Source organism: Dendropsophus ebraccatus, chromosome 5 (assembly GCF_027789765.1).
Source record: "Dendropsophus ebraccatus isolate aDenEbr1 chromosome 5, aDenEbr1.pat, whole genome shotgun sequence".
Taxonomy (NCBI): domain Eukaryota; kingdom Metazoa; phylum Chordata; class Amphibia; order Anura; family Hylidae; genus Dendropsophus; species Dendropsophus ebraccatus.
The window spans coordinates 90,333,631-90,356,775 of NC_091458.1; the positions used below are offsets into that span (position 1 = coordinate 90,333,631).

The 23,145-nt window shown below is 46.5% G+C and overlaps 1 protein-coding gene across 1 annotated transcript in view; it reads right to left on the reverse strand.

Annotated features, from left to right (window-relative positions):
• STK24 (serine/threonine kinase 24) overlaps positions 1 to 17,476 on the reverse strand; it is a 36,908-nt gene extending 19,432 nt beyond the window's left edge. The window contains exons 1-2 of the mRNA XM_069970697.1: positions 17,156 to 17,476; positions 8,085 to 8,315 (exon numbers count right to left, since the gene is read on the reverse strand). Of these exons, the coding sequence (XP_069826798.1) occupies positions 8,085 to 8,315; positions 17,156 to 17,197 (273 nt within the window). The 5' untranslated portion in view covers positions 17,198 to 17,476. The remainder of the gene's footprint in view (positions 1 to 8,084; positions 8,316 to 17,155) is intronic.
• Between the last annotated feature and the right edge of the window lie 5,669 nt (positions 17,477 to 23,145).

Sequence of the window (23,145 nt, forward strand, 5' to 3'; positions counted from 1 at the left end):
TTTAGGGCGTTGAAGTTTCGCTAACTGTAATTTGGACCTAGAGGAGCCCAAAATGAAAGCTATCATAGCTGTGTCCAGCTCTTGGTAAAAGGATTTGGGGATGGGGACAAATATATGCTGGAGGGTATAAAGGCACTTGGGCAACATAACCATTTTAATTAAATTAACCCGGCTCGCCACAGATAATGGCAAGTGGGCCCATGTCTTAAATTTGACTCTGAAATGTTGTAATAGGGGCCAAATATAATGACAAGAAATCTTTATTAATCAATAACACTGCTCATGATAAAAAATATAAAAAACTACATTACATGGTGTTTTATGGCAATCTAGATAAACTGACACAGTGAGATGGGTAGCATAGGCTCAAACAGGCAACTGCTCCGAAAGTGCTCAGTGCAGTGTAAACATAGGTTATACACAGGGGGATGGGATAAGACCAAGTGCAAGCTTCCCACAATGGGGACTATCTCCTAACTTCCACCCAAGAGAACCATAAACCCTGTGAGCCCGTAATCAAATCACCACTCACCCATGTCAGCGTCTCCCCAACGTACGTTTCACGTTTGGCGCTTCCTCAGGTGGCCCCCTGAGGAAGCGCCAAACGTGAAATGTACGTTGGGGAGACGCTGACATGGGTGAGTGGTGATTTGATTACGGGCTCACAGGGTTTATGGTTCTCTTGGGTGGAAGTTAGGAGATAGTCCCCATTGTGGGAAGCTTGCACTTGGTCTTATCCCATCCCCCTGTGTATAACCTATGTTTACACTGCACTGAGCACTTTCGGAGCAGTTGCCTGTTTGAGCCTATGCTACCCATCTCACTGTGTCAGTTTATCTGGATTGCCATAAAACACCATGTAATGTAGTTTTTTATATTTTTTATCATGAGCAGTGTTATTGATTAATAAAGATTTCTTGTCATTATATTTGGTCCCTTTTTTGTATATAAGGTATTATTATGGACTAAAAGTTTGGTTAAATGGACATTAGGCTAGTGTTATGCTGAGAAAGGGTGGTGCATGTCCAGTGGAATTTAAGCGTATAATTTAATGTTGTAATAGGGGGTCTACATTCTGCAAGAGGACTAGGCTTCTGGTCTTGGCTATAATGACTCCCAAGTATTTAAAGGTTTCCACAACCCTCAGGCCCTCCATAACTCCACCTACCAAACCATCACGACAGGAGCTCAGAAATTGTAGGGAGGACTTTCCCAAGTTAATGCTGAGCCCTGAAAAGGAGCCAAAATGATCGGTAGTAGCTATGGCTCTGGGCAGGGACGTCTCTGGACAGGACAAGAACAAAATGAGGTCATCTGCATATAGACCTACTCTGTCTTCCCCGGTGGAATGGGGCACGCCAGATATTGCAGGGTCAGTTCTTAGGAGGGAAGATAATGGTTCTATGGACAGGACAAAGAGGAGGGCTGAAAGGGGGCAGCCCTGGCGGGTACCGCGTGATAAGGGAAAGGAGGGGGACAGTAATCCATTGACCAATATAGCGGCCCTTAGATTTTTGTATAGAATTTACTAGTTCTTTTTAACTCCTGAATCACATACATGCATGTTGGCGCAGTTTCTGCATATTGAAATCTATTACATTGATTATTACATGGACACACCCAAATGAGACCGCATTCCAATTAAAATCAAGTGATGTTTATCCAGCCGATACTGCAGTATCGGACAAGTGAACATGTTAGACGTTGGCAGACAACGCCATGTCAAACAACGTCCGATGTTCTCGCACTGTGTGAACATGGCCTTAAGATGAACTTTCCCACCCAGAGTCTAACTATTAGGACATGCACCAAAAGAGGCTGGATGCAGAGTCATAAAGAGGGACATGCAGAAGTTGGTAACATAGTTCTTTATGAGTTAGGAACACCATCAAGCACTTCTCATGACTACAATGCGTTCTCTGGTCCTCATGGTTTGAAGTGATGCAATTATGTCTCTGAGAGGCTTTAAACATTCCATCTTAAAGCGGAGAGAAAAAAAAAGATGTACACATCGTCCTTATGCTGCCAATGGAGGTTTCTTTTATTTGGGGAACAGGAAATACTCCTTTGTCTATGAGTAACTATGTTGCTATATTTGTAAAAATTAATAAGCAGAAACACCCTTGAGGTGTCAGGTCAAGGTGATACCTCCACCTAACACCTCTTACAGTCACAAGTTGGTAAAACCACATGTCCGATGATATCTAGAATTCTCTCTCAATGTCTGATTTGACTATGTACGTACCCCTAGAATTGTAAAGCGCTGCAGAATCTGCTGGCGCTATATAATATATAATAAAAATTATATTATAATCCTAAATAAAATGCTAGTTTTGAAACCAGTAAACATAAATGACTGACTGGTCTGCACATTTTCCAACTTGACGCTATCTAGTTATCTTTGTCCTGTCCATTCTTTGACATGACTACCTGTATTCCACACAAACAATAATTCTGGGTCATCTCTAAGGTCTGCACCAAGCCAATCCACCCATCTTCTTGTCAATAGGACATGTCTGTTACCATCTCCTACCATCAACCCACATTGGACAGTGACGTGGAGTTACACCAGGCTGTCAAGATTTCTGGGAGAAATAATAGATAAAGGGTATTTAACCGGTGTACCAAGGTCCCAATCAAGATTGAAACGCCAACTGTCTGCCCCCTGCAGGCTACTATCATAACTGCACTGGTGGTGGTGGTGGGGGGGGGGGGGGGGGGGGGAGTACTGCCTCTAAAGCACAATGGATGTCAATGCCAGCACCAGGGCACTGTATGCAGTCTGAATTTATCTTAGAGGTCCGGTCTAGAGTCTTCATTATACTTAGGGGTCTGGCCAGAGGTCTGATTGATTTTAGAGGTCTGGTCTCTAGTCTGAATTACTTTAGGGGTAGGAGTAATTTCAGGTCACTGTGGGGGCTTTGTGGTGTCTGATTAATTTTAGGGATCTGGTTTCTGGTCTGAATTACTTTTAGGGGTCAGGTCTAGGCTCTGAATAATTGTAGGGGTCTGGTCTCTGGTCTGATTTAACTTAAGTGGTCTTATTTCAGGGGTCTGGTGATAATGTTATGGTCTCATCTATTTTTGCCAGACAAGTTCTAAATCTTGTTGATGGTGTTTAACGTGATTGAAACTAGCCGGGCCCCCCAGAAGAAAAGCACAATGCTGGGTTCTGAGAAGTGATACTGCAGTGGTTTTACATTTTTATATTATTAAACTGTACTGCAATATTCTGGTAGAAATAAACTCAGAATAAAGAAGAACATGCCACAGTATAACTTGTCAGTTTTAGTAAATACCTGTATTAAAAGCATTTAGTGGTATTTATGCGGCTGTCTTTTTATAATTACAGCTGCAAAAAAGGATCATAGGGGAGATTTATCAATCATGGTGTAAAGTGAAACTGGCTCTGAGTCTGAGGAATGAAAAGTGGGATCTGATTGGTTGCTAGGGGAGACTGAGCCAGTGTCACTGTACACCATGTTTGATAAATCTCCCCTTATAACGGACAAAAAAACGACATTGTGATAATTTACCCAAAAAGTAACAGATTTGTCAGCTGAAGCTCCTCAGACCACATTTTCACCTGTGGCATTGTTGCATCGTTTAATGCTTTATTTTCTCCACTATTACTGTTTATATGCCTCTATTATCCATGTTCTCCACATATGTTGGATGACTAAGCCACATTACTTGACTTTATGACCATAGTTCATATGTCTGTATAACCTAGTTGCTCTTCAACTCCATTAAATTTTGCTTTACCACTAAGGGGTTTTCAGTCTTCTTTTTCATATTGTTTTATTTTCACACCTTTCCATATGCAAACCCTGTATTCACCCTCAGCTCCCACCACTCCAGTTTCTATAGCTGGAAGTGCTGTGATGATGTCCCCATACGTTGTCCATGCGACGCTGCAGCCAAGCCTAGCGGTCATGTGCAGTACATGCAGGAATGCTAAGGCCACTGATGGCTGCAGCATCACATGCTCGCATCCGCCTAGACATGTATGAGTAGACATTACCACACTCCTCGTAAGTATTATTACCATTGCCAATACATACAAGCAGACTGTGTATGGACACACCTTATGGACAAAGAGAAAGGTAACATCCAATTGTCTATTTGCACATGTCCAGGAGGAATAACAGGTGAACGTCACAACGCTCCAAAAGATGATCAAGCAATGTCACATCATTTTGTATTTACCAAAATAAACATCAGTAGAACTGCTAGGTCCAAAAACTGCAGTAACAACAAAAATGTCCAAGCTGTGCAAAAACATGCATTTTATGATGAAAGGCAGAAGGTGTCTCAGCCCCATGTGTGACACTCCGGGTCAATGTGCAGCCACAGCTCCTATGGTGAAACTCCATACACACTATCACTTCTATGTTAGATGATGCCTATAAAACATATTCACCTACTTCAAACTTGGTATACTCTATAAAAACACTGAACAGGGTTGGGTTTAATAGGTTCTAAACAAGACTTTACAAAAACTACAATTCTTAAAAAAAAATAACGAAACTACTGAACCATTCAGCCCCTTTAGGAGTATTAAATAGTGAAATAACAACAGCCTCTGTATTCACAAGGTTACACCTCTATCCAGCCCCTTACATCTTGCTCACATATTATAGATTTGCTGTTAGACCCTCAATGGGCAGAGATTAGGAGCCAAAAGCTATCAGCAGAAATACCCTTTTAAAAACTGTAGTGTCAATTACTATTGTACATTTTCACAGAAAAGCTGAAGATTTTACCCAATATACCCAAAGGGGGTGAAATCCACTGCACAATCAGCATGTGCAAATGGTAACATGGCCTATCTTGTGTACAATAGTGAATGTGACTGGTTAGAGCTCTAGCTGAGGTTGCAACCCTTAAGGGCGCTGTCTAGGGCAAAGGCAGAATACGTTGTTGGGCTGTAGTGTACTCACCCTCTCTGATCCCCTGCAGTGGCTCACCGATGCTCCTTATCCTCCTCTTTTCAGTCTGTGTTCTGTCCCAACCGCATACGACCTGTCTGTTCAGCCAATCAGTCTCCTGCCCCAGTCACTGATTGGTTAAGCAGGGAGGTCCTGTCAGAACCTGAAGCATTGGGTTGGCAGCTGCAGGGAACCAGGAGGAGGAGAGTATGGCATGTTTTTTTTGTGTGCGTTTTTTTTTTTTTTTTTTTACAGTCTACAGTCAAGGAACAATTTTCTTTTCTCCAGTGAACTCCTTAAAAGTTTCCTTTAGGGTACAAACACACACACCGTATACGCAGTGTATTTACTGCTGCAATACGCAGCAGATTAGATCTAAATAACTGAACACAGCATCAAATCTGCACCATCAAATCTGCTGAGATCTGCTGCGTATCTGTTGCGTATTTGCTGCATATACGGTGTGTGTGTTTGTACCCTCTATGACAGTGACACTTTAAACACATCATAAGTTTTGAATGGTTAGGGGTGTAGGTCTGAGTCCTGAGACTCCCCACAGATTAATAAAACAAGCAGTAAAAATGCTGAGCTAAGTTCAAGTACATCTCTGCCCATCGCTCTTCTTGCTAAAGGAGATTGGATTCACAAGTTGTCTCATGCAGCATGGAAAGAAAAGGAAAGAGTAGTCCCACTCTTGAGAGTCCTTATTTGTTCTATTGGTTTGTGAGGATCTTAGCACCCAGACCCCCAAACGCTTGACATTCCTTTACGACATGTCAGAAATTTTTGATGAAATGACAGTGACACTATAAGACGGGCAACGTCATTAAGCCAGCCATACACATACATATACATATACATACAATATATCTGCTGGATGAATACTTAGTGAGTCAGTATACAACCCTCCCCCTTTCCCATAAAACAAGTATACTCAGCTGGTGCAAATAAAGAAACCAGGCAATAAAAGTGGGAGTAGTTAAGGTGTAAATATACTATAACCTATCAAAGGTAAAGTTTGACAAACGGTGCAAATCAGCGGCACCAGAAAGATTGAGAGGAAATTCTAACCAACTACCCAGACTAATTTCATGGGTGCAGCATATGCCAAATGTGGTGTGATACAGTGGCTTACATTACTGCAAGATCCCATTAAAACCCCTGGGATCCACTTGTATTTGTCATGTGTTGTGAATATAATGTGTGTGTTCAGCTTTACTCATTGACTCCTGATAACCAACTCAATAGAGCACTAAATAGTAAGAGACTTCATACAGTCGCACACTGCAAACTAGAGAGAATATTGTGGCATGGAATTGACTGTTCTCTAATAAACTAGTTCTATAAAGTTATAGAGATATATGTCCTGCAGGAAGTGGTGTGCTCCCTGCTGCAACCTCAGCCCATGACAGAAACAGTCCAGAGCAGAAGGTATGTGGATTGGCTGCTGTTCTGGACAGTTTCTGTCACAGACAGAGATGGCAGCAGAGAGCACTGTGTCAGACTGAGAAGGGCATACAGCAGCTGATAAGTGCTGGAAGGCCTGCACAGATACCTCAGAATACTAAGGTGATATGGCATCTGTGGTATGTATATAGGTGCTGTGTTTAACCCATGAGATTAGAGGTGCCAATGTGATGAAAGCACCATAACCATATAGTACAGAACAACTGAAGACTCCTGTCTGTTGAAGGGAACCTGTCAGCTGCCATTGATATTCCAAACCGCTGTTGGGTCAAGGAGACACAATGTATCTTTCATGTATCTGTCTGTGCTTCTAGAACATAGAAAAAAAACTCTTCTATTCTCTAGTACAAAGAATCAAAGAGGCTTTTCTAAGCCCAAAATGTGCACACCACTGAGGGCTGAAGCACCTCCTCATTCCCCCTCCCATCCCTGACTGACAGTCTTCCAATCTCATACATGTTTGGAATTGACCATTAGACCATACATACAGCCACAGCGCAGGACTCAGGCCTGCCTTGGCGTTTAGCGTGAGGAGGAGCTTGATAAAGGTGTCAGACACCAAAACGTGTCGCTCATTTTTAAGCCTAGTGTGAATAAACGCCCAAGATGGACACCTGTGAGGTCCTTGGAGTCATTTTGCGCCGTGGCTGTATGTATGGTCCAATGGTCAATTCCAAACTGCATTTTCGTGCCAGGCAGCGGACTAACCCAACAAAAACGCCTACTAGTGTTGTGCCTATGATTTGCACAACACCACCAGGTTAGTTTGGTCATCTTACAAGCAATTTTCCCACTGTTATTGTTAATGCTACACTATATTAGCGCCCCTCTTTGTCCATTTATGTTGTTCGTCAATCTCATACATGTGCTGTGCATCTGAACTGTGCACAAGTGTGAGATTTAGAGGGAGAGCTCGGCTTTCAGCTGACTGCCAATCAAGTAGGGATAGGGATGAAAGGGGGAGCAAGAATTTTAGGGCCTTCAGAATGCCGCTTTGACTCTCTTTACTAGAGAAGGGTTTTTCTATGTTCTAGAAGCACAGCTGGATGAAAGCTGACAGATTGACTTTAATGCTGTGTGAACCATGAGTGATCAGGGCAGTCCAGCGGCTTCTTCCTGCCCCAGCAGCCTAGATTTATAGATCTTCCTCAGTTTAGGTATATGGAGAGATCAATCAATCAATCAAGGCTAGCAGAATATGCGGAAGCTGACGGGGAAACGCCCAAATAACTTGTGGTTCAGGCAGCATGAAAGCAGTGATAGGTTTCCTTTAAGCATTCGTTTTCATGAACTCAGATTCAATATGAACTTTGAAAAAAAATTAGGTTTGTTGCAAAGTTTAAAAACATGGCGGCCACACAATTGAATACACATAAAAAAGTGCCTATGCTGCGCTCCCCTGGTATGCTTCAATATGTCTCTGGTGTCTAAACGCCCCCTCCCCCCTCTTTTTTGTGTATATTTACTCATCACAGGATTTTTTTGCTCCAATGCTGCTGAAGGAAATGAAAAACAGCAATACTGCAACAAAAACATGCTGTGATAAGTAAATCCAACTTCTGCAGCCACCAGTAATCAAATGCTGAGAGTTCAGGCTTTGGATGAAGCAGAACATACTCAAAGTTCGCTCATTTCTAATCACTACCCTTCTGGGAAACAAGTAACTAGAAGTTTTATACTACTTACTTTGAGATAGGACCCATAATACTTTGTTACATATGGACTGTCGCACTGGCTTAGCACTGTAATTTCTTGTTGGATATCTTCTATTTCATCTTCTGCTTCTTCAAGATCTATAATTTTTATTGCTACAACTTTCTGAGTCCTATTGTCAATTCCTTTAAACACTTCTCCGAAGGATCCTTTGCCGATCTTTTCTAGCTTTCGGAACAATTCCTCAGGGTCTGCTTTTAAATTCTATAGAGAAGAAAAAGATTATGAATGAATACAATAAGACCATACATTAAGAGAGGTTTCCAATCACATATCTTCATACTCTATAAAGTACAAATTGTACATATCTGTACCCTCCTTATATTTAAAGGGATATTTCAGGATCCTCAGGATAGGTTATCAGTAGCGTGCTGACAGCTTGAACTCCTGCCAATCAGCTGCACTGCAAAGTAGTAGCGGCAGTGGCACTACAGAGTGGAAAGAGCAAGAAGCAGCTGGCTCTGTACTTGGTGTTGTGGCTGCACTGGGTTAGTGCATCTCTGCAGCACAGCAATGACTACACAACTGCTTCCAGCCTTATTCACTCTGCAGTGCGGGTGCATGCAGAGCAGATGGCTGGCAGCGGTACAAGCTTGTCACCACTTACCACCACACTGCAATGTCTTATTTGGGGGTAGAGTCACTGGACAGTGTGGTCACTCAGTAAGAAACCTACCTATTCAGTACTACCAACTTAGTTTTGTAGTGTATAGCAGTCTCACTAAGGCATAGTAACCACCTAAACAGCTTGGTGTTATGCATTATTGTTAGGATGAACAAACCTCAGTTATTTGTGACAAATATTACAACTTAAGCCTTTTCTAGTGATGACACCATTACTTCCTGAAATTACTGGTGACTTCCGTATGACTCACAAGGTGCAAATCTAACTCACACAACTATGGAAATTTTCCTTTAATAAAAGTTAGTTTTGCACTTACTAAGCCTATACTGCCTCAATGTAATTATATAGTTAGATTAGAGGAATGTATGTATGGCCACATGCACTTTACATTATTATAAATTATTATATATTATAAATTCATAGCTTGCTCAAAATGGCTACTGACTTCCCTGCCTTCATTTACCATAACTTTTAGGGTGCGTTCACACATACAGGATCTGCAGCAGATTTGAAGTTGTAGATTCAAGGCAAAGCCAATCTGGACCATGAAATCTGCTGAGGATCTGCTGCAGATTCAAATCTGCGCCATCAAATCTGCTGCAGATCGTGTACGTTTGAACGCATCCTTAGGGTCCTTTTACAAAAGCACATAGCGGTCTGGTATGGGGGACAACTATGTACAATTCGATCAACACGTTAAAAAGGATTAATTGTGAATAGCTGGGGCAGCCATTCCCTGCTAATACTGTGAGCAGCACATCCCCTGCTTACACATAGATGTGTTACAGACAAACTAGCATTTTCAGGGTGACAAAAAAGATGCGATCGGCCAACAAATGAATGTTATTTGTTGGAGCACAGACTGCAGACCAATAAAACACATTAGGTTTTTAGGACTAGCGGGATCCTTTATGTATAGCAGTACCTTCTGTTTAGTGCTATGCTGCAAGTGTCACACGCACATCTCAAGCCTTAAAGTGACTCTGTATCCACAATCTGCCCACCCAAAACCGCTTGTACCTTTGGATAGCTGCTTTTAATCCAAGATCTGTCCTGGGGTCCGTTCAGCAGGTGATGCAGTTATTGTCCTAAAAAACAACTTTTAAACTTGCAGCCCTGAGTCAAACCGGCATGGCATACAGTGTCTGTGCCCTAACCTTGCACCACCTCTCCGTCCCTCCTCATCATTAGGAATGCCCCTGGCATTCCTATTCCTCTGCAGTGAACACTGCACAGGTGCCTTAACGATCCAGCCCTTGTGCCGTCCTCTCACAGCTGATGAATAGGAGAATACCTGCCTGGAGCATTCCTAATGATAAAGAGGGCAGGGAGGAGGGACTGAGAGGGTGTGCCAGCCTAATGCATAGTCACTCTAGGCCATGACAGTTTGACACAGGGCTGCAAGTTTAAAAGTTGTTTAGGACAATAACTACATCACCTGCCGAACGGACCCCAGGACAGATCTTGGACTAAAAGCAGCTATCTGAATGTACAAGTGGTTTTAGGGGGGACAAATTGTGGGTACAGAGTCACTTTAAAGCGAATGTACAGGTATCAGGTACATTCGCTTTAAGACTTGGCCTAGGTTCACACATTTATGCAATCCGTTTTTTGTATGATGCACTGACTAATTATATCACCTGCGAAATGCTAAGCAAATCCTCAAAACATGACCTGTTGGTGATCATGAGTTGGAGAACACTGTTCTCCATTGCTTGTGGCAAAGTGCAAATAGGACTTCTGACGTCTTGCTTTCAAAAATGGCTTTCTTTTTGTTACTCTTCCATAAAGGGCAGATTTGTGGGGTACATGACTAATAGTTTTGGGGTGCCTTCACACCTACAGACTCGCAGTGTAAATCTCGCTGCAAGACTGGAAGGTCCTGGCAGTTCCCTTTCACTACATACTCGCAGCGGTCTGAAAGACTGCTGCGAGTATGTAATTCTGCCGCCCCCTTAACCCCTTCTGCTCCCGCTCCGCTGTGTATATACATTACCTCTCCTCGCTGCACGGGGTCCTGGTATCCTGCTCTCCCGGCCAACCAATCAGTGTGTTGCCCAGCTGCAGCCACTGATTGGCTGGGTGGGAGAGAAGGACGCCGGGACCCTGTGCAGCGAGGAGAGGTAATGTATATACCCAGCGGAGCGGGAGCAGAAGGGGTTAAGGGGGCGGCAGAATTACATGCTGTATGTAGTGACAGGGAACTGCCAGGACCTTCCAGACTCGCAGCGAGATTTACACTGCGAGTCGGTAGGTGTGAAGGCACCCTTAATGGACAAATTCTCCTACGTGAGTTGTGGATTTCTGCACCCCTTCCTCAGTGACCATGAACCTCTTAGCTGCTTCTCTATTTGTGCGTTCCTTGCCTGTGTTGTCAGTTTAGGTGGATGGCCATGTCTTAGTAGGTTTGCGGTTGTGCCATACTCCTTCCGTTTTCAGATGACAGACTGAACAGTGCTCTGTGAGATGTTCAGAGCTTGGGATATTTTTAATAACCTAATCCTGCTTTGGGGTATGTGCATACTGGCTCCACTTGAAATTTCCACCTTTCTTTCTCTCAATGCATGGGCCTTACGCGTCAAACAGCTTTCTCAAGGTCCTGAAATGATGCAAGCTGGAATGCCTCCTCGCTCCTCTTTCCATCTCAAGCCAGGACAAAGATGGGAGGGGGAACAAAGAGACATTCTGATTTGCAGTACTTCTGGAGCTTGGGAGAGATTCTTTGACACTGGGGAATAAAAGCATTTTTCTATGTAATGAAAACACAGACAGATGTATGAAAGGTAACATATGTTTCCTTTACCTAACAGGTATCCAACAGCGTCAGCAGTTAAGTATGTGAATTACAGCTTTAACCCCCTTTAACTACAGGCCTTTACCTTTACATCATCATTAATGAATTCCTCTGTATATTAGATTCTCCTTTACAATGCGTCTAGTAAAGAAGAGCATACCACAATTCATTTTTAATGTCAGATTTGGATGGAATCCAACAGAAAAAAAATGTTGTGTGTTAGTGGGGTAGTGCACAAGCCAAAAAGACAGAAATGGCTGCACATCGCACCCATGGCTGACACGAAAGCTTATTCAGCTACATTTAAAACCAACATCAGAAGTGGGGTAGTGCGGCGCTACACATTTATTCACTAAATAACACACATTACAAAGTTATACAACTTTGTAATGTGTGTTATTTAAGTGACTGGCCCCCTTCCTCGTGCCCCCCCCCCCCCTGGAAGTGTGGTGCATTATACTCACCGAATTACTGTCGACTCCGGCCGCCATCTTGGGTCGAACACATCATCTTCAGGAGGCCGGACTGACCGCTCCAGCCCTCCCTCATGCCGTACCCCCTCTAGAGTGTCATTAGCAGCTCAGCCAATCACAGCTGAGCAGCTGATAATGTGCCAGAGGGAGCTGGCATGAGGGAGGGCTGGAGCGGTCAGACCGGCCTCCTGAAGATGATGTGTTCGACCCAAGATGGCGGCCGGAGTCGACAGTAATTCGGTGAGTATAATGCACCACACTTCCGGGGGTGGGGGTGGGGGGGACACGGGGAAGGGGGCCAGTCACTTAAATAACACACATCACAAAGTTGTATAACTTTGTAATGTGTGTTATTTAGTGAATAAATGTGTAGCACCGCACTACCCCATTTTAATGAGAGGTATAAGGAGGTACAGCGAAGGCCTTAGGCCCTACAATACAAGCCTTATTACAGCTTCTGCAGGTGTAATACAGAGGTATATACATGAGATCTTACCCATAAAGGAACAGTGATCATAACTAGTCAGTCACTGATTTACCTGCCGTAGCACTATGTACAATTCCCACTGGTACAGCTCTGCTCTCTGCTACTAGGAACTTACTAGAACAAAGCAGATTATTAGCCGCCTGTAGCCATTCCTAGCCAGAGATCAGTCTCCAGAATTACACAACTTTGGTCAAACTCTTCTACCATGGTGTACCATAAGACAAAACCATGAGGCCTGGATTGTCCATTTCCTCCTCAAATTGTTTTTATCGGTTTGTGGGCTACAACATAGCCCTCCAAATTCTAGGGGCCTGTTTTCAACAGGACCTCCACTCTCTGGGCTGTTTTCTACCCATGTGCATGAAAGTTCTTATTACCTGGTCTCCTGAACCCTACAGCACTTTGTTTATCCCTGGTCCATAGTATTAGAGAGATTTATCATGCCCCCCCCCCCCATATGCACACTAGGAGGCGGCACAGCAGGTAAACAGTACCACACCTGAAGGCAGTTTACAATCGGCTGTATAAATTATCTCCCTGCTCGTGCTTCCACCCAACATCTATTCCTGACTCACATGTACCCAGCATCGAAACCAGCTAATAGCCTGCCATCACCTGCCCAGCCTGCACCTGCTGACAGCTGACCCAGAGCCATGACCTGTCTGACAAGTTACTGCACATGAGTCACACAGAGGCTTCTGCTTCATGATAAACTTCCCCAGATAGAAGAGAGAGAGCCTGAGATGTGCTGCATGTGGCCGGATACACAGGAAGAGACACTCCTCTCTGCAGACTGACACAGCAGCACAGGGGTTAACACTACAAGTCGCTGTCTCCTTGCATGCTGGACATAACACTGCATCTGGCGTTCAACAAGTCACATATTGCATAATATTAGCCGCGTCCCAGATGTTCTGAATGAGGACAACTGTGAGACCATGAGCAACAGCGTACAGGCCTATGGGAAAGTGGTCCGTGGGGCTGCGTCCTTGGGGGTGGGGGTCTTTAGAAACAGTACTTGTCTGTACACACTGTAATCTGCATACATGGCACATCAAGGAGTTCACACAATTTTCCAGGCTGTTCAATGGGGAAATAAAGTTGTGTAACCATTTTAAATTGCAGAATGACAAAAAAAGTGGTAGTTATACGAACATGTCATTGCATCCTATAGAACAGTGTTCCCCAACCCCTGGCTCTACTGAGAGTTGTAGTCTTTCTACAGCTGGAGAGCCACAGGTTAGGGAACACTAGCACTAAACATGGGGGTTGCACAACAGACCCTGATATAGAGATCATGTGACAAATCCTTCTGTCCAGCACCCACCTTAGTAACAATGACCCCTCTATGAGGTACATCCAGTATAAGGGTACAAACACACACAGCAGATACGCAGCAGATTTGATACTGTGTTCAGCAGCAGTAAATACGCAGCGTATAAGCTGTGTGTGTTTGTACCCTAAGGGTATGTTCACACCTGGAGGATAATGTACCCTAAAAGCCACACTATACAGGGTATGAGGGTATGTTCACACCTGATGGATAATGTCCTGGAGGCTACACTATACAGGGTATAAGGGTATGGATAAAGCTGAAGAACACCCTAGAGCAGGGATGGGGAACCTTCAGCCCTCCAGTTGCAAAACTACAATTCCCATCATGCCTGGACAGCCAAAGCTAAGACTGTCCAAGCATGATGGGAATTGTAGTTTTGCAACAGCTGGAGGGCCAAAGGTTCCCCATCCCTGCCCTAGAGGCTACACTATACAGGTTATAAAGGTATAGTCACACCAGGTGGATAACGTCCCAGAGGCTACACTATACAGGGTATAGTCACACCTGGTGGATAAACTATACAGGGTATAAGGGTATAGTCACACCTGGTGGATAAACTATACAGGGTATAAGGGTATAGTCACACCTAGTGGATACACTATACAGGTATAAGGGTATAGTCACACCTGAGGCAACACTATACAGGTATAAGGGTATGTTCTCACCTGGTGGATACACTATACTGGGTATAAGGGTATGGTCACACCTGAAGTTACACTATACAGGGTATAAGGGTATGTTCTCACCTGGTGGATGCACTATACAGGTATAAGGGTATGGCCACACCTGGTGGATACACTATACAGATATAAGGGTATGGTCGCACCTGGTGGATACACTATACGGCTGGGTTCACACTACGTATATTTCAGTTAGTATTGTGGTCCTCATATTGCAACCAAAACCAGGAGTGGATTAAAAACACAGAAAGGCTCTGTTCACACAATGGTGAAATTGAGTGGATGGCCGCCATATAACAGTAAATAACGGCCATTATTTCAATATAACAGCCGTTGTTTTAAAATAACAGCAAATATTTGCCATTAAATGGCGGCCATCCACTCAATTTCAACATTATGTGAACAGAGCCTTTCTGTGTTTTTAATCCACTCCGGTTTTGGTTGCAATATAAGGACCACAATACTGACTGAAATATACGTAGTGTGAACCCAGCCTATAGGTATAAGGGTATGGTCGCACCTGGTGGATACACTATACAGATATAAGGGTATGGTCGCACCTGGTGGATACACTATACAGGTATAAGGGTATGTTCTCACCTGGTGGATGCACTATACAGGTATAAGGGTATGGTCGCACCTGGTGGATACACTATACAGATATAAGGGTATGGTCGCACCTGGTGGATACACTATACAGGTATAAGGGTATGGTCACACGTAGTGGATACACTATACAGGTATAAGGGTATAGTCACACCTGAGGCTACACTATACAGGTATAAGGGTATGGTCACACCTAGTGGATACACTATACAGGTATAAGGGTATAGTTACACCTGAGGCTACACTATACAGGTATAAGGGTATAGTCACACCTGGTGGATACACTATACAGGTTTAATGGTATGTTCTCACCTGGTGGATACACTATACAGGTATAAGGGTATAGTCACACCTGGTGGATACACTATACAGGTATAAGGGTATGGTCGCACCTGGTGGATACACTATACAGGTATAAGGGTATGGTCGCACCTGGTGGATACACTATACAGATATAAGGGTATGGTCGCACCTGGTGGATACACTATACAGATATAAGGGTATGGTCGCACCTGGTGGATACACTATACAGGTATAAGGGTATGGTCGCACCTGGTGGATACACTATACAGGTATAAGGGTATGGTCGCACCTGGTGGATACACTATACAGATATAAGGGTATGGTCGCACCTGGTGGATACACTATACAGATATAAGGGTATAGTTACACCTGAGGCTACACTATACAGGTATAAGGGTATAGTCACACCTGGTGGATACACTATACAGGTTTAATGGTATGTTCTCACCTGGTGGATACACTATACAGGTATAAGGGTATAGTCACACCTGGTGGATACACTATACAGGTATAAGGGTATGGTCGCACCTGGTGGATACACTATACAGGTATAAGGGTATGGTCGCACCTGGTGGATACACTATACAGATATAAGGGTATGGTCGCACCTGGTGGATACACTATACAGATATAAGGGTATGGTCGCACCTGGTGGATACACTATACAGGTATAAGGGTATGGTCGCACCTGGTGGATACACTATACAGGTATAAGGGTATGGTCGCACCTGGTGGATACACTATACAGATATAAGGGTATGGTCGCACCTGGTGGATACACTATACAGATATAAGGGTATAGTTACACCTGAGGCTACACTATACAGGTATAAGGGTATAGTCACACCTGGTGGATACACTATACAGGTTTAATGGTATGTTCTCACCTGGTGGATACACTATACAGGTATAAGGGTATAGTCACACCTGGTGGATACACTATACAGGTATAAGGGTATGGTCGCACCTGGTGGATACACTATACAGGTATAAGGGTATGGCCACACCTGGTGGATACACTATACAGGTATAAGGGTATGGTCACACACCTGGTGGGCACACTATACAGGTATAAGGGTATGGTCGCACCTGGTGGATACACTATACAGGTATAAGGGTGTGGGCACACTATACAGGTATAAGGGTATGGTCGCACCTGGTGGATACACTATACAGGTATAAGGGTATGGTCACACACCTGGTGGGCACACTATACAGGTATAAGGGTATGGTCGCACCTGGTGGATACACTATACAGGTATAAGGGTATGGTCACACACCTGGTGGGCACACTATACAGGTATAAGGGTATGGTCGCACCTGGTGGATACACTATACAGGTATAAGGGTATGGTCGCACCTGGTGGATACACTATACAGGTATAAGGGTATGGTCGCACCTGGTGGATACACTATACAGGTATAAGGGTATAGTCACACCTGGTGGATACACTGCAGGTTGGTTGTGTATTGTCCTGAATAACACCCACAGGGAGGACAACATCCACCAGCAATCTGCAGTGTATCCAGCAGGTGTGAAGCGTTATAAAAGTCACTGTTCCATCCCATGGAAGTTCAGGTTTCCCCAGAAGAACCTGAAGTCTTAGACCCCATCTACTGCTGGGACACTTTAATGTAACTAGGCTTAGATGCAGGGGTGGTGGTGATACATCCTGGGAAAGTGGTATCGCAAGAAGCATCCCAGTGTGCTGAGACACCGCCCCCCGCCCGAGCTCTTACCTGCACCCCGGGCAGGCCGGTCTGCCCCGGGGACTGAGTCATAGTGCTGGTCCCCGGATGGAGCGGCACAGCCCCGGCCCTGAGCTCCACAGGCAGCCCGGGATCCCTCCTCCTCGCCCGGGCTCCCCTCTCCGTGCCAGTCCAGGGGCCGTGCGGTTGCAGGGGGCAGCCCCGGGCAGAGTTTGGCAGCAGGAAGAGCTTTGCTTTCTTCTCGTGCAGATGATGATGATTTCCGGCGGCAGCTAGGAGCTGTGTGACAGCCAGTCCCGGCCACCCGCCGCTGTCATCTCCGCCCGCCGCCGCCTCGTCCACACACAGGCAGACCAGGAAACAAGAAGAGAGAAAGAAGAAACATTAACCACCCACCTCTCCTCCTCCTCCTCCTCCTCTCTGCTGCCTCTTCCCCTCTGCAGCTCCTCCTGGTAACTGGACGCAGCTCCGAGTCACTGAGCTGACAGCTGGGCATCACACTGGGCATTACACTGGGCATTACACTGGGCATTACACTGGGCTGACAGCTGGGCATCACACTGGGCATCACACTGGGCATTACACTGGGCATTACACTGGGCATTACACTGGGCTGACAGCTGGGCATCACACTGGGCATTACACTGGGCTGACAGCTCGGCATCACAATGGGCATTACACTGGGCTGACAGCTCGGCATTACACTGGGCATTACACTGGGCTGACAGCTCGGCATCACACTGGGCATCACACTGGGCATCACACTGGGCTGACAGCTGGGCATCACACTGGGCATCACACTGGGCATTACACTGGGCATCACACTGGGCATTACACTGGGCTGACAGCTCGGCATCACACTGGGCATTACACTGGGCTGACAGCTCGGCATCACACTGGGCATCACACTGGGCATTACACTGGGCATTACACTGGGCTGACAGCTCGGCATTACAATGGGCATTACACTGGGCTGACAGCTCGGCATCACACTGGGCATTACACTGGGCTGACAGCTCGGCATCACACTGGGCATTACACTGGGCTGACAGCTCGGCATTACACTGGGCATTACACTGGGCTGACAGCTCGGCATTACACTGGGCATCACACTGGGCATTACACTGGGCTGAAAGCTCGGCATCACACTGGGCATTACACTGGGCTGACAGCTCGGCATCACACTGGGCATTACACTGGGCTGACAGCTCGGCATCACACTGGGCATCACACTGGGCTGACAGCTCGGCATTACACTGGGCATTACACTGGGCTGACAGCTCGGCATCACACTGGGCATCACACTGGGCATCACACTGGGCATCACACTGGGCTGACAGCTGGGCATCACACTGGGCATCACACTGGGCATTACACTGGGCATCACACTGGGCATTACACTGGGCTGACAGCTCGGCATCACACTGGGCATTACACTGGGCTGACAGCTCGGCATCACACTGGGCATCACACTGGGCATTACACTGGGCTGACAGCTCGGCATCACACTGGGCATCACACTGGGCATTACACAGGGCTGACAGCTCGGCATCACACTGGGCATTACACTGGGCTGACAGCTCGGCATTACAATGGGCATTACACTGGGCTGACAGCTCGGCATCACACTGGGCATTACACTGGGCTGACAGCTCGGCATCACACTGGGCATTACACTGGGCTGACAGCTCGGCATTACACTGGGCATTACACTGGGCTGACAGCTCGGCATTACACTGGGCATCACACTGGGCATTACACTGGGCTGAAAGCTCGGCATCACACTGGGCATTACACTGGGCTGACAGCTCGGCATCACACTGGGCATTACACTGGGCTGACAGCTCGGCATCACACTGGGCATCACACTGGGCATTACACTGGGCTGACAGCTCGGCATTACACTAGGCATTACACTGGGCTGACAGCTCGGCATTACACTGGGCATTACACTGGGCTGACAGCTCGGCATCACACTGGGCATTACACTGGGCATTACACTGGGCTGACAGCTCAGCATTACACTGGGCATTACACTGGGCTGACAGCTCGGCATCACACTGGGCATTACACTGGGCTGACAGCTCGGCATCACACTGGGCATTACACTGGGCTGACAGCTCGGCATTACACTGGACATTACACTGGGCTGACAGCTCGGCATTACACTGGGCATCACACTGGGCATTACACTGGGCTGAAAGCTCGGCATCACACTGGGCATTACACTGGGCTGACAGCTCGGCATCACACTGGGCATTACACTGGGCTGACAGCTCGGCATCACACTGGGCATCACACTGGGCATTACACTGGGCTGACAGCTCGGCATTACACTAGGCATTACACTGGGCTGACAGCTCGGCATTACACTGGGCATTACACTGGGCTGACAGCTCGGCATCACACTGGGCATTACACTGGGCTGACAGCTCGGCATTACACTGGGCATTACACTGGGCTGACAGCTCGGCATTACACTGGGCATTACACTGGGCTGACAGCTCGGCATTACACTGGGCATTACACTGGGCTGACAGCTCGGCATCACACTGGGCATTACACTGGGCTGACAGCTCGGCATCACACTGGGCATTACACTGGGCTGACAGCTCGGCATCACACTGGGCATTACACTGGGCTGACAGCTCGGCATTACACTGGGCATTACACTGGGCTGACAGCTCGGGCATTACACTGGGCATTACACTGGGCTGACAGCTCGGCATTACACTGGGCATTACACTGGGCATTACACTGGGCTGACAGCTCGGCATTACACTGGGCATTACACTGGGCTGACAGCTCGGCATTACACTGGGCTGACAGCTCGGCATTAGACTGGGCATTACATTGGGCTGACAGCTCGGCATTACACTGGGCATTACACTGGGCTGACAGCTCGGCATTACACTGGGCATTACACTGGGCTGACAGCTCGGCATTACACTGGGCATTACACTGGGCTGACAGCTGGGCATTACACTGGACATCACACTGGGCATTACACTGGGCTGACAGCTCGGCATTACACTGGGCTGACAGCTCGGCATTACACTGGGCATTACACTGGGCATTACACTGGGCTGACAGCTGGGCATTACACTGTGCTGACAGCTCGGCATCACACTGGGCATTACACTGGGCTGACAACTGGGCATTACACTGGGCTGACAGCTCTGCATCACACTGGGCATTACACTGGGCTGACAGCTCGGCATCACACTGGGCATTACACTGGGCTGACAGCTCGGCATTACACTGGGCATTACACTGGGCATTACACTGGGCATTACACTGGGCATTACACTGGGCTGACAGCTCTGCATCACACTGGGCATTACACTGGGCTGACAGCTCGGCATCACACTGGGCATTACACTGGGCTGACAGCTCGGGCATTACACTGGGCATTACACTGGGCTGACAGCTCGGCATTACACTGGGCATTACACTGGGCTGACAGCTCGGCATCACACTGGGCATTACACTGGGCTGACAGCTCGGCATTACACTGGGCATTACACTGGGCTGACAGCTCGGCATTACACTGGGCATTACACTGGGCTGACAGCTCGGCATTACACTGGGCATTACACTGGGCTGACAGCTCGGCATTACACTGGGCTGACAGCTCGGCATTACACTGGGCTGACAGCTCGGCATTACACTGGGCTGACAGCTCGGCATTACACTGGGCATTACACTGGGCTGACAGCTCGGCATTACACTGGGCTGACAGCTCGGCATTACACTGGGCATTACACTGGGCTGACAGCTCGGCATTACACTGGGCATTACACTGGGCTGACAGCTCGGCATTACACTGGGCATTACACTGGGCTGACAGCTCGGCATTACACTGGGCTGACAGCTCGGCATTACACTGGGCTGACAGCTCGGCATTACACTGGGCTGACAGCTCGGCATTACACTGGGCATTACACTGGGCTGACATCTCGGCATTACACTGGGCTGACAGCTCGGCATTACACTGGGCTGACAGCTCGGCATTACACTGGGCATTACACTGGGCATTACACTGGGCTGACAGCTCGGCATTACACTGGGCTGACAGCTCGGCATTACACTGGGCATTACACTGGGCTGACAGCTCGGCATTACACTGGGCATTACACTGGGCTGACAGCTCGGCATCACACTGGGCATTACACTGGGCTGACAGCTCGGCATTACACTGGGCATTACACCCTGCTGGGGCGGGACCCTGGACTTATCATTATCCCTTATATCAGTACACTAGTGACGTCAGATGCTGAGGGACCCCCCCCCCCCCCCAGGGCTCAGTACTAGTGACATACCTAGGCGGCCAGGATACAAACTTAAAGGGGTACTCCAGAGACTAAAAAATAGTTGTATACTCTGTAATACAACTTTATAAAAAAAAAAAAGTTATTTATTTACATATAGACTTCCGTTGACTGGCAGCAGTAAGGGATGACAGGGCCCTCTCTGCTGCCAACAGGGTTTGTATTGGGAACTGCAGGGCTGTTTAAGCCCTGTAGTTCCTGATCCCCTGTCCTGTTCTAGCCTGCTGCATAGCACTATACAGAGCAGAGCCCTGTTCCCGCTGTGCACTGTATATATTCTTATATATAGTACCTTGGGGAGCCTGCCTGACATGATCGCTGTGTCCAGCAACCTCTACAGCGAGCAGAGATTGTTGGTGCCATTTACTCTGCTTGTAGGTTCTAGCTAGAGGCTGCAGGACACAGCAATCCTGTCAGGCAGGCTCCCCAAGGTACTATATATAAGAATATACAGTACACAGGGGGGAACAAGACCCTGCGCTGTACAGTGCTATGCAGCGGGCTAGGACAGGGCCAGGGATCAGGAACTGCAGGGCTTAGATAGCTTTGTACATACGGTAGGTTGCCATCACTTCAGTTTTTGAAATAGCCCCACTCAAACACATGGAGGACATATATCGTCCATGGCTGAAACACCCACCTACCATATGCCATTTATAATACTGGCGCCCCCTTAGGTGATTTGGGGAACAGCTGCTTCATCTGTATCCCCTATAGTTAGGTCGCTAGGATAGCCGGTGCTTTTGGAGCGAGTGGTAAACTTTGGTCTCTAGTTTAGGAATGGCTTATAAAACAATTCATTATCCTACAAATTTTTCATGGTAGCCTCCCATGCAGGTTGTAGTCAGCAAACTATGACTTATTCTGAATGGTCCGGCACTGAAGGAAGTCATAGTTTGTTATAGAGACGAGTGAACCTCCAACAGGCGGCATTGGATTCCTGGTGGCTGGAGAAGTTGGATGCAATCCTTCAGATAAACCAGAGCACGCTTGGGGTTCACTCATCTCTAGTTTTTAAAGCTAATGGGAACAGCATAACTGGTCATTGGGGTGACCTGTGTATAAAGAGAGACGTGTCACTCATGGCCAGTGGGGTGGAGAGCAGCCCATGGTTTAGGCAAAAGAGGTTTAGACTGTCAAGTTTCCTTTAGGCTATGTTCACACGTCTTTTCACCATTTAGAGGCAGTCTTTTTGAACTGCTGTCATTTTGGTGCTAAAACGGGCCTGTTATGTGCAGGTTATGGTTGTCATTTGCATAAACCACATGCGTTTTGATGCCAAGATAACGGCCATCAAAATAAAAGTACAGCAAAACAGCCAAAGACCTTGTGTGAACATAGCCTTAAAGTGTTACTGTCGTTTAAATGTTTTTTTCGTAGAAATTAATTTAAAACCGTTGTAATTGGGTTTATTAGCCGAAAAATGCATTTTTATCATGAAAAAGCAGTTTGAAGCTCTCCCCCCTGTCTTCATGGCTTTCTTATGGAAAGGGGAGGGGTTGAGGGAGATGAGGCACCAAAACAGGACAATCAGGGCTATCTCCTCTGAAGTCAGCACTGACCTCAGAATACCGGCTTTCACACAGGTCCCGCTGTGTAATCCTTTGTTCTCTGCTGGTGACTAGTCTCCCTACTCCCCTCTCCATAGGTAACACAGGGCACGTCTCATGTAAAAGAGTCGAGATTTCC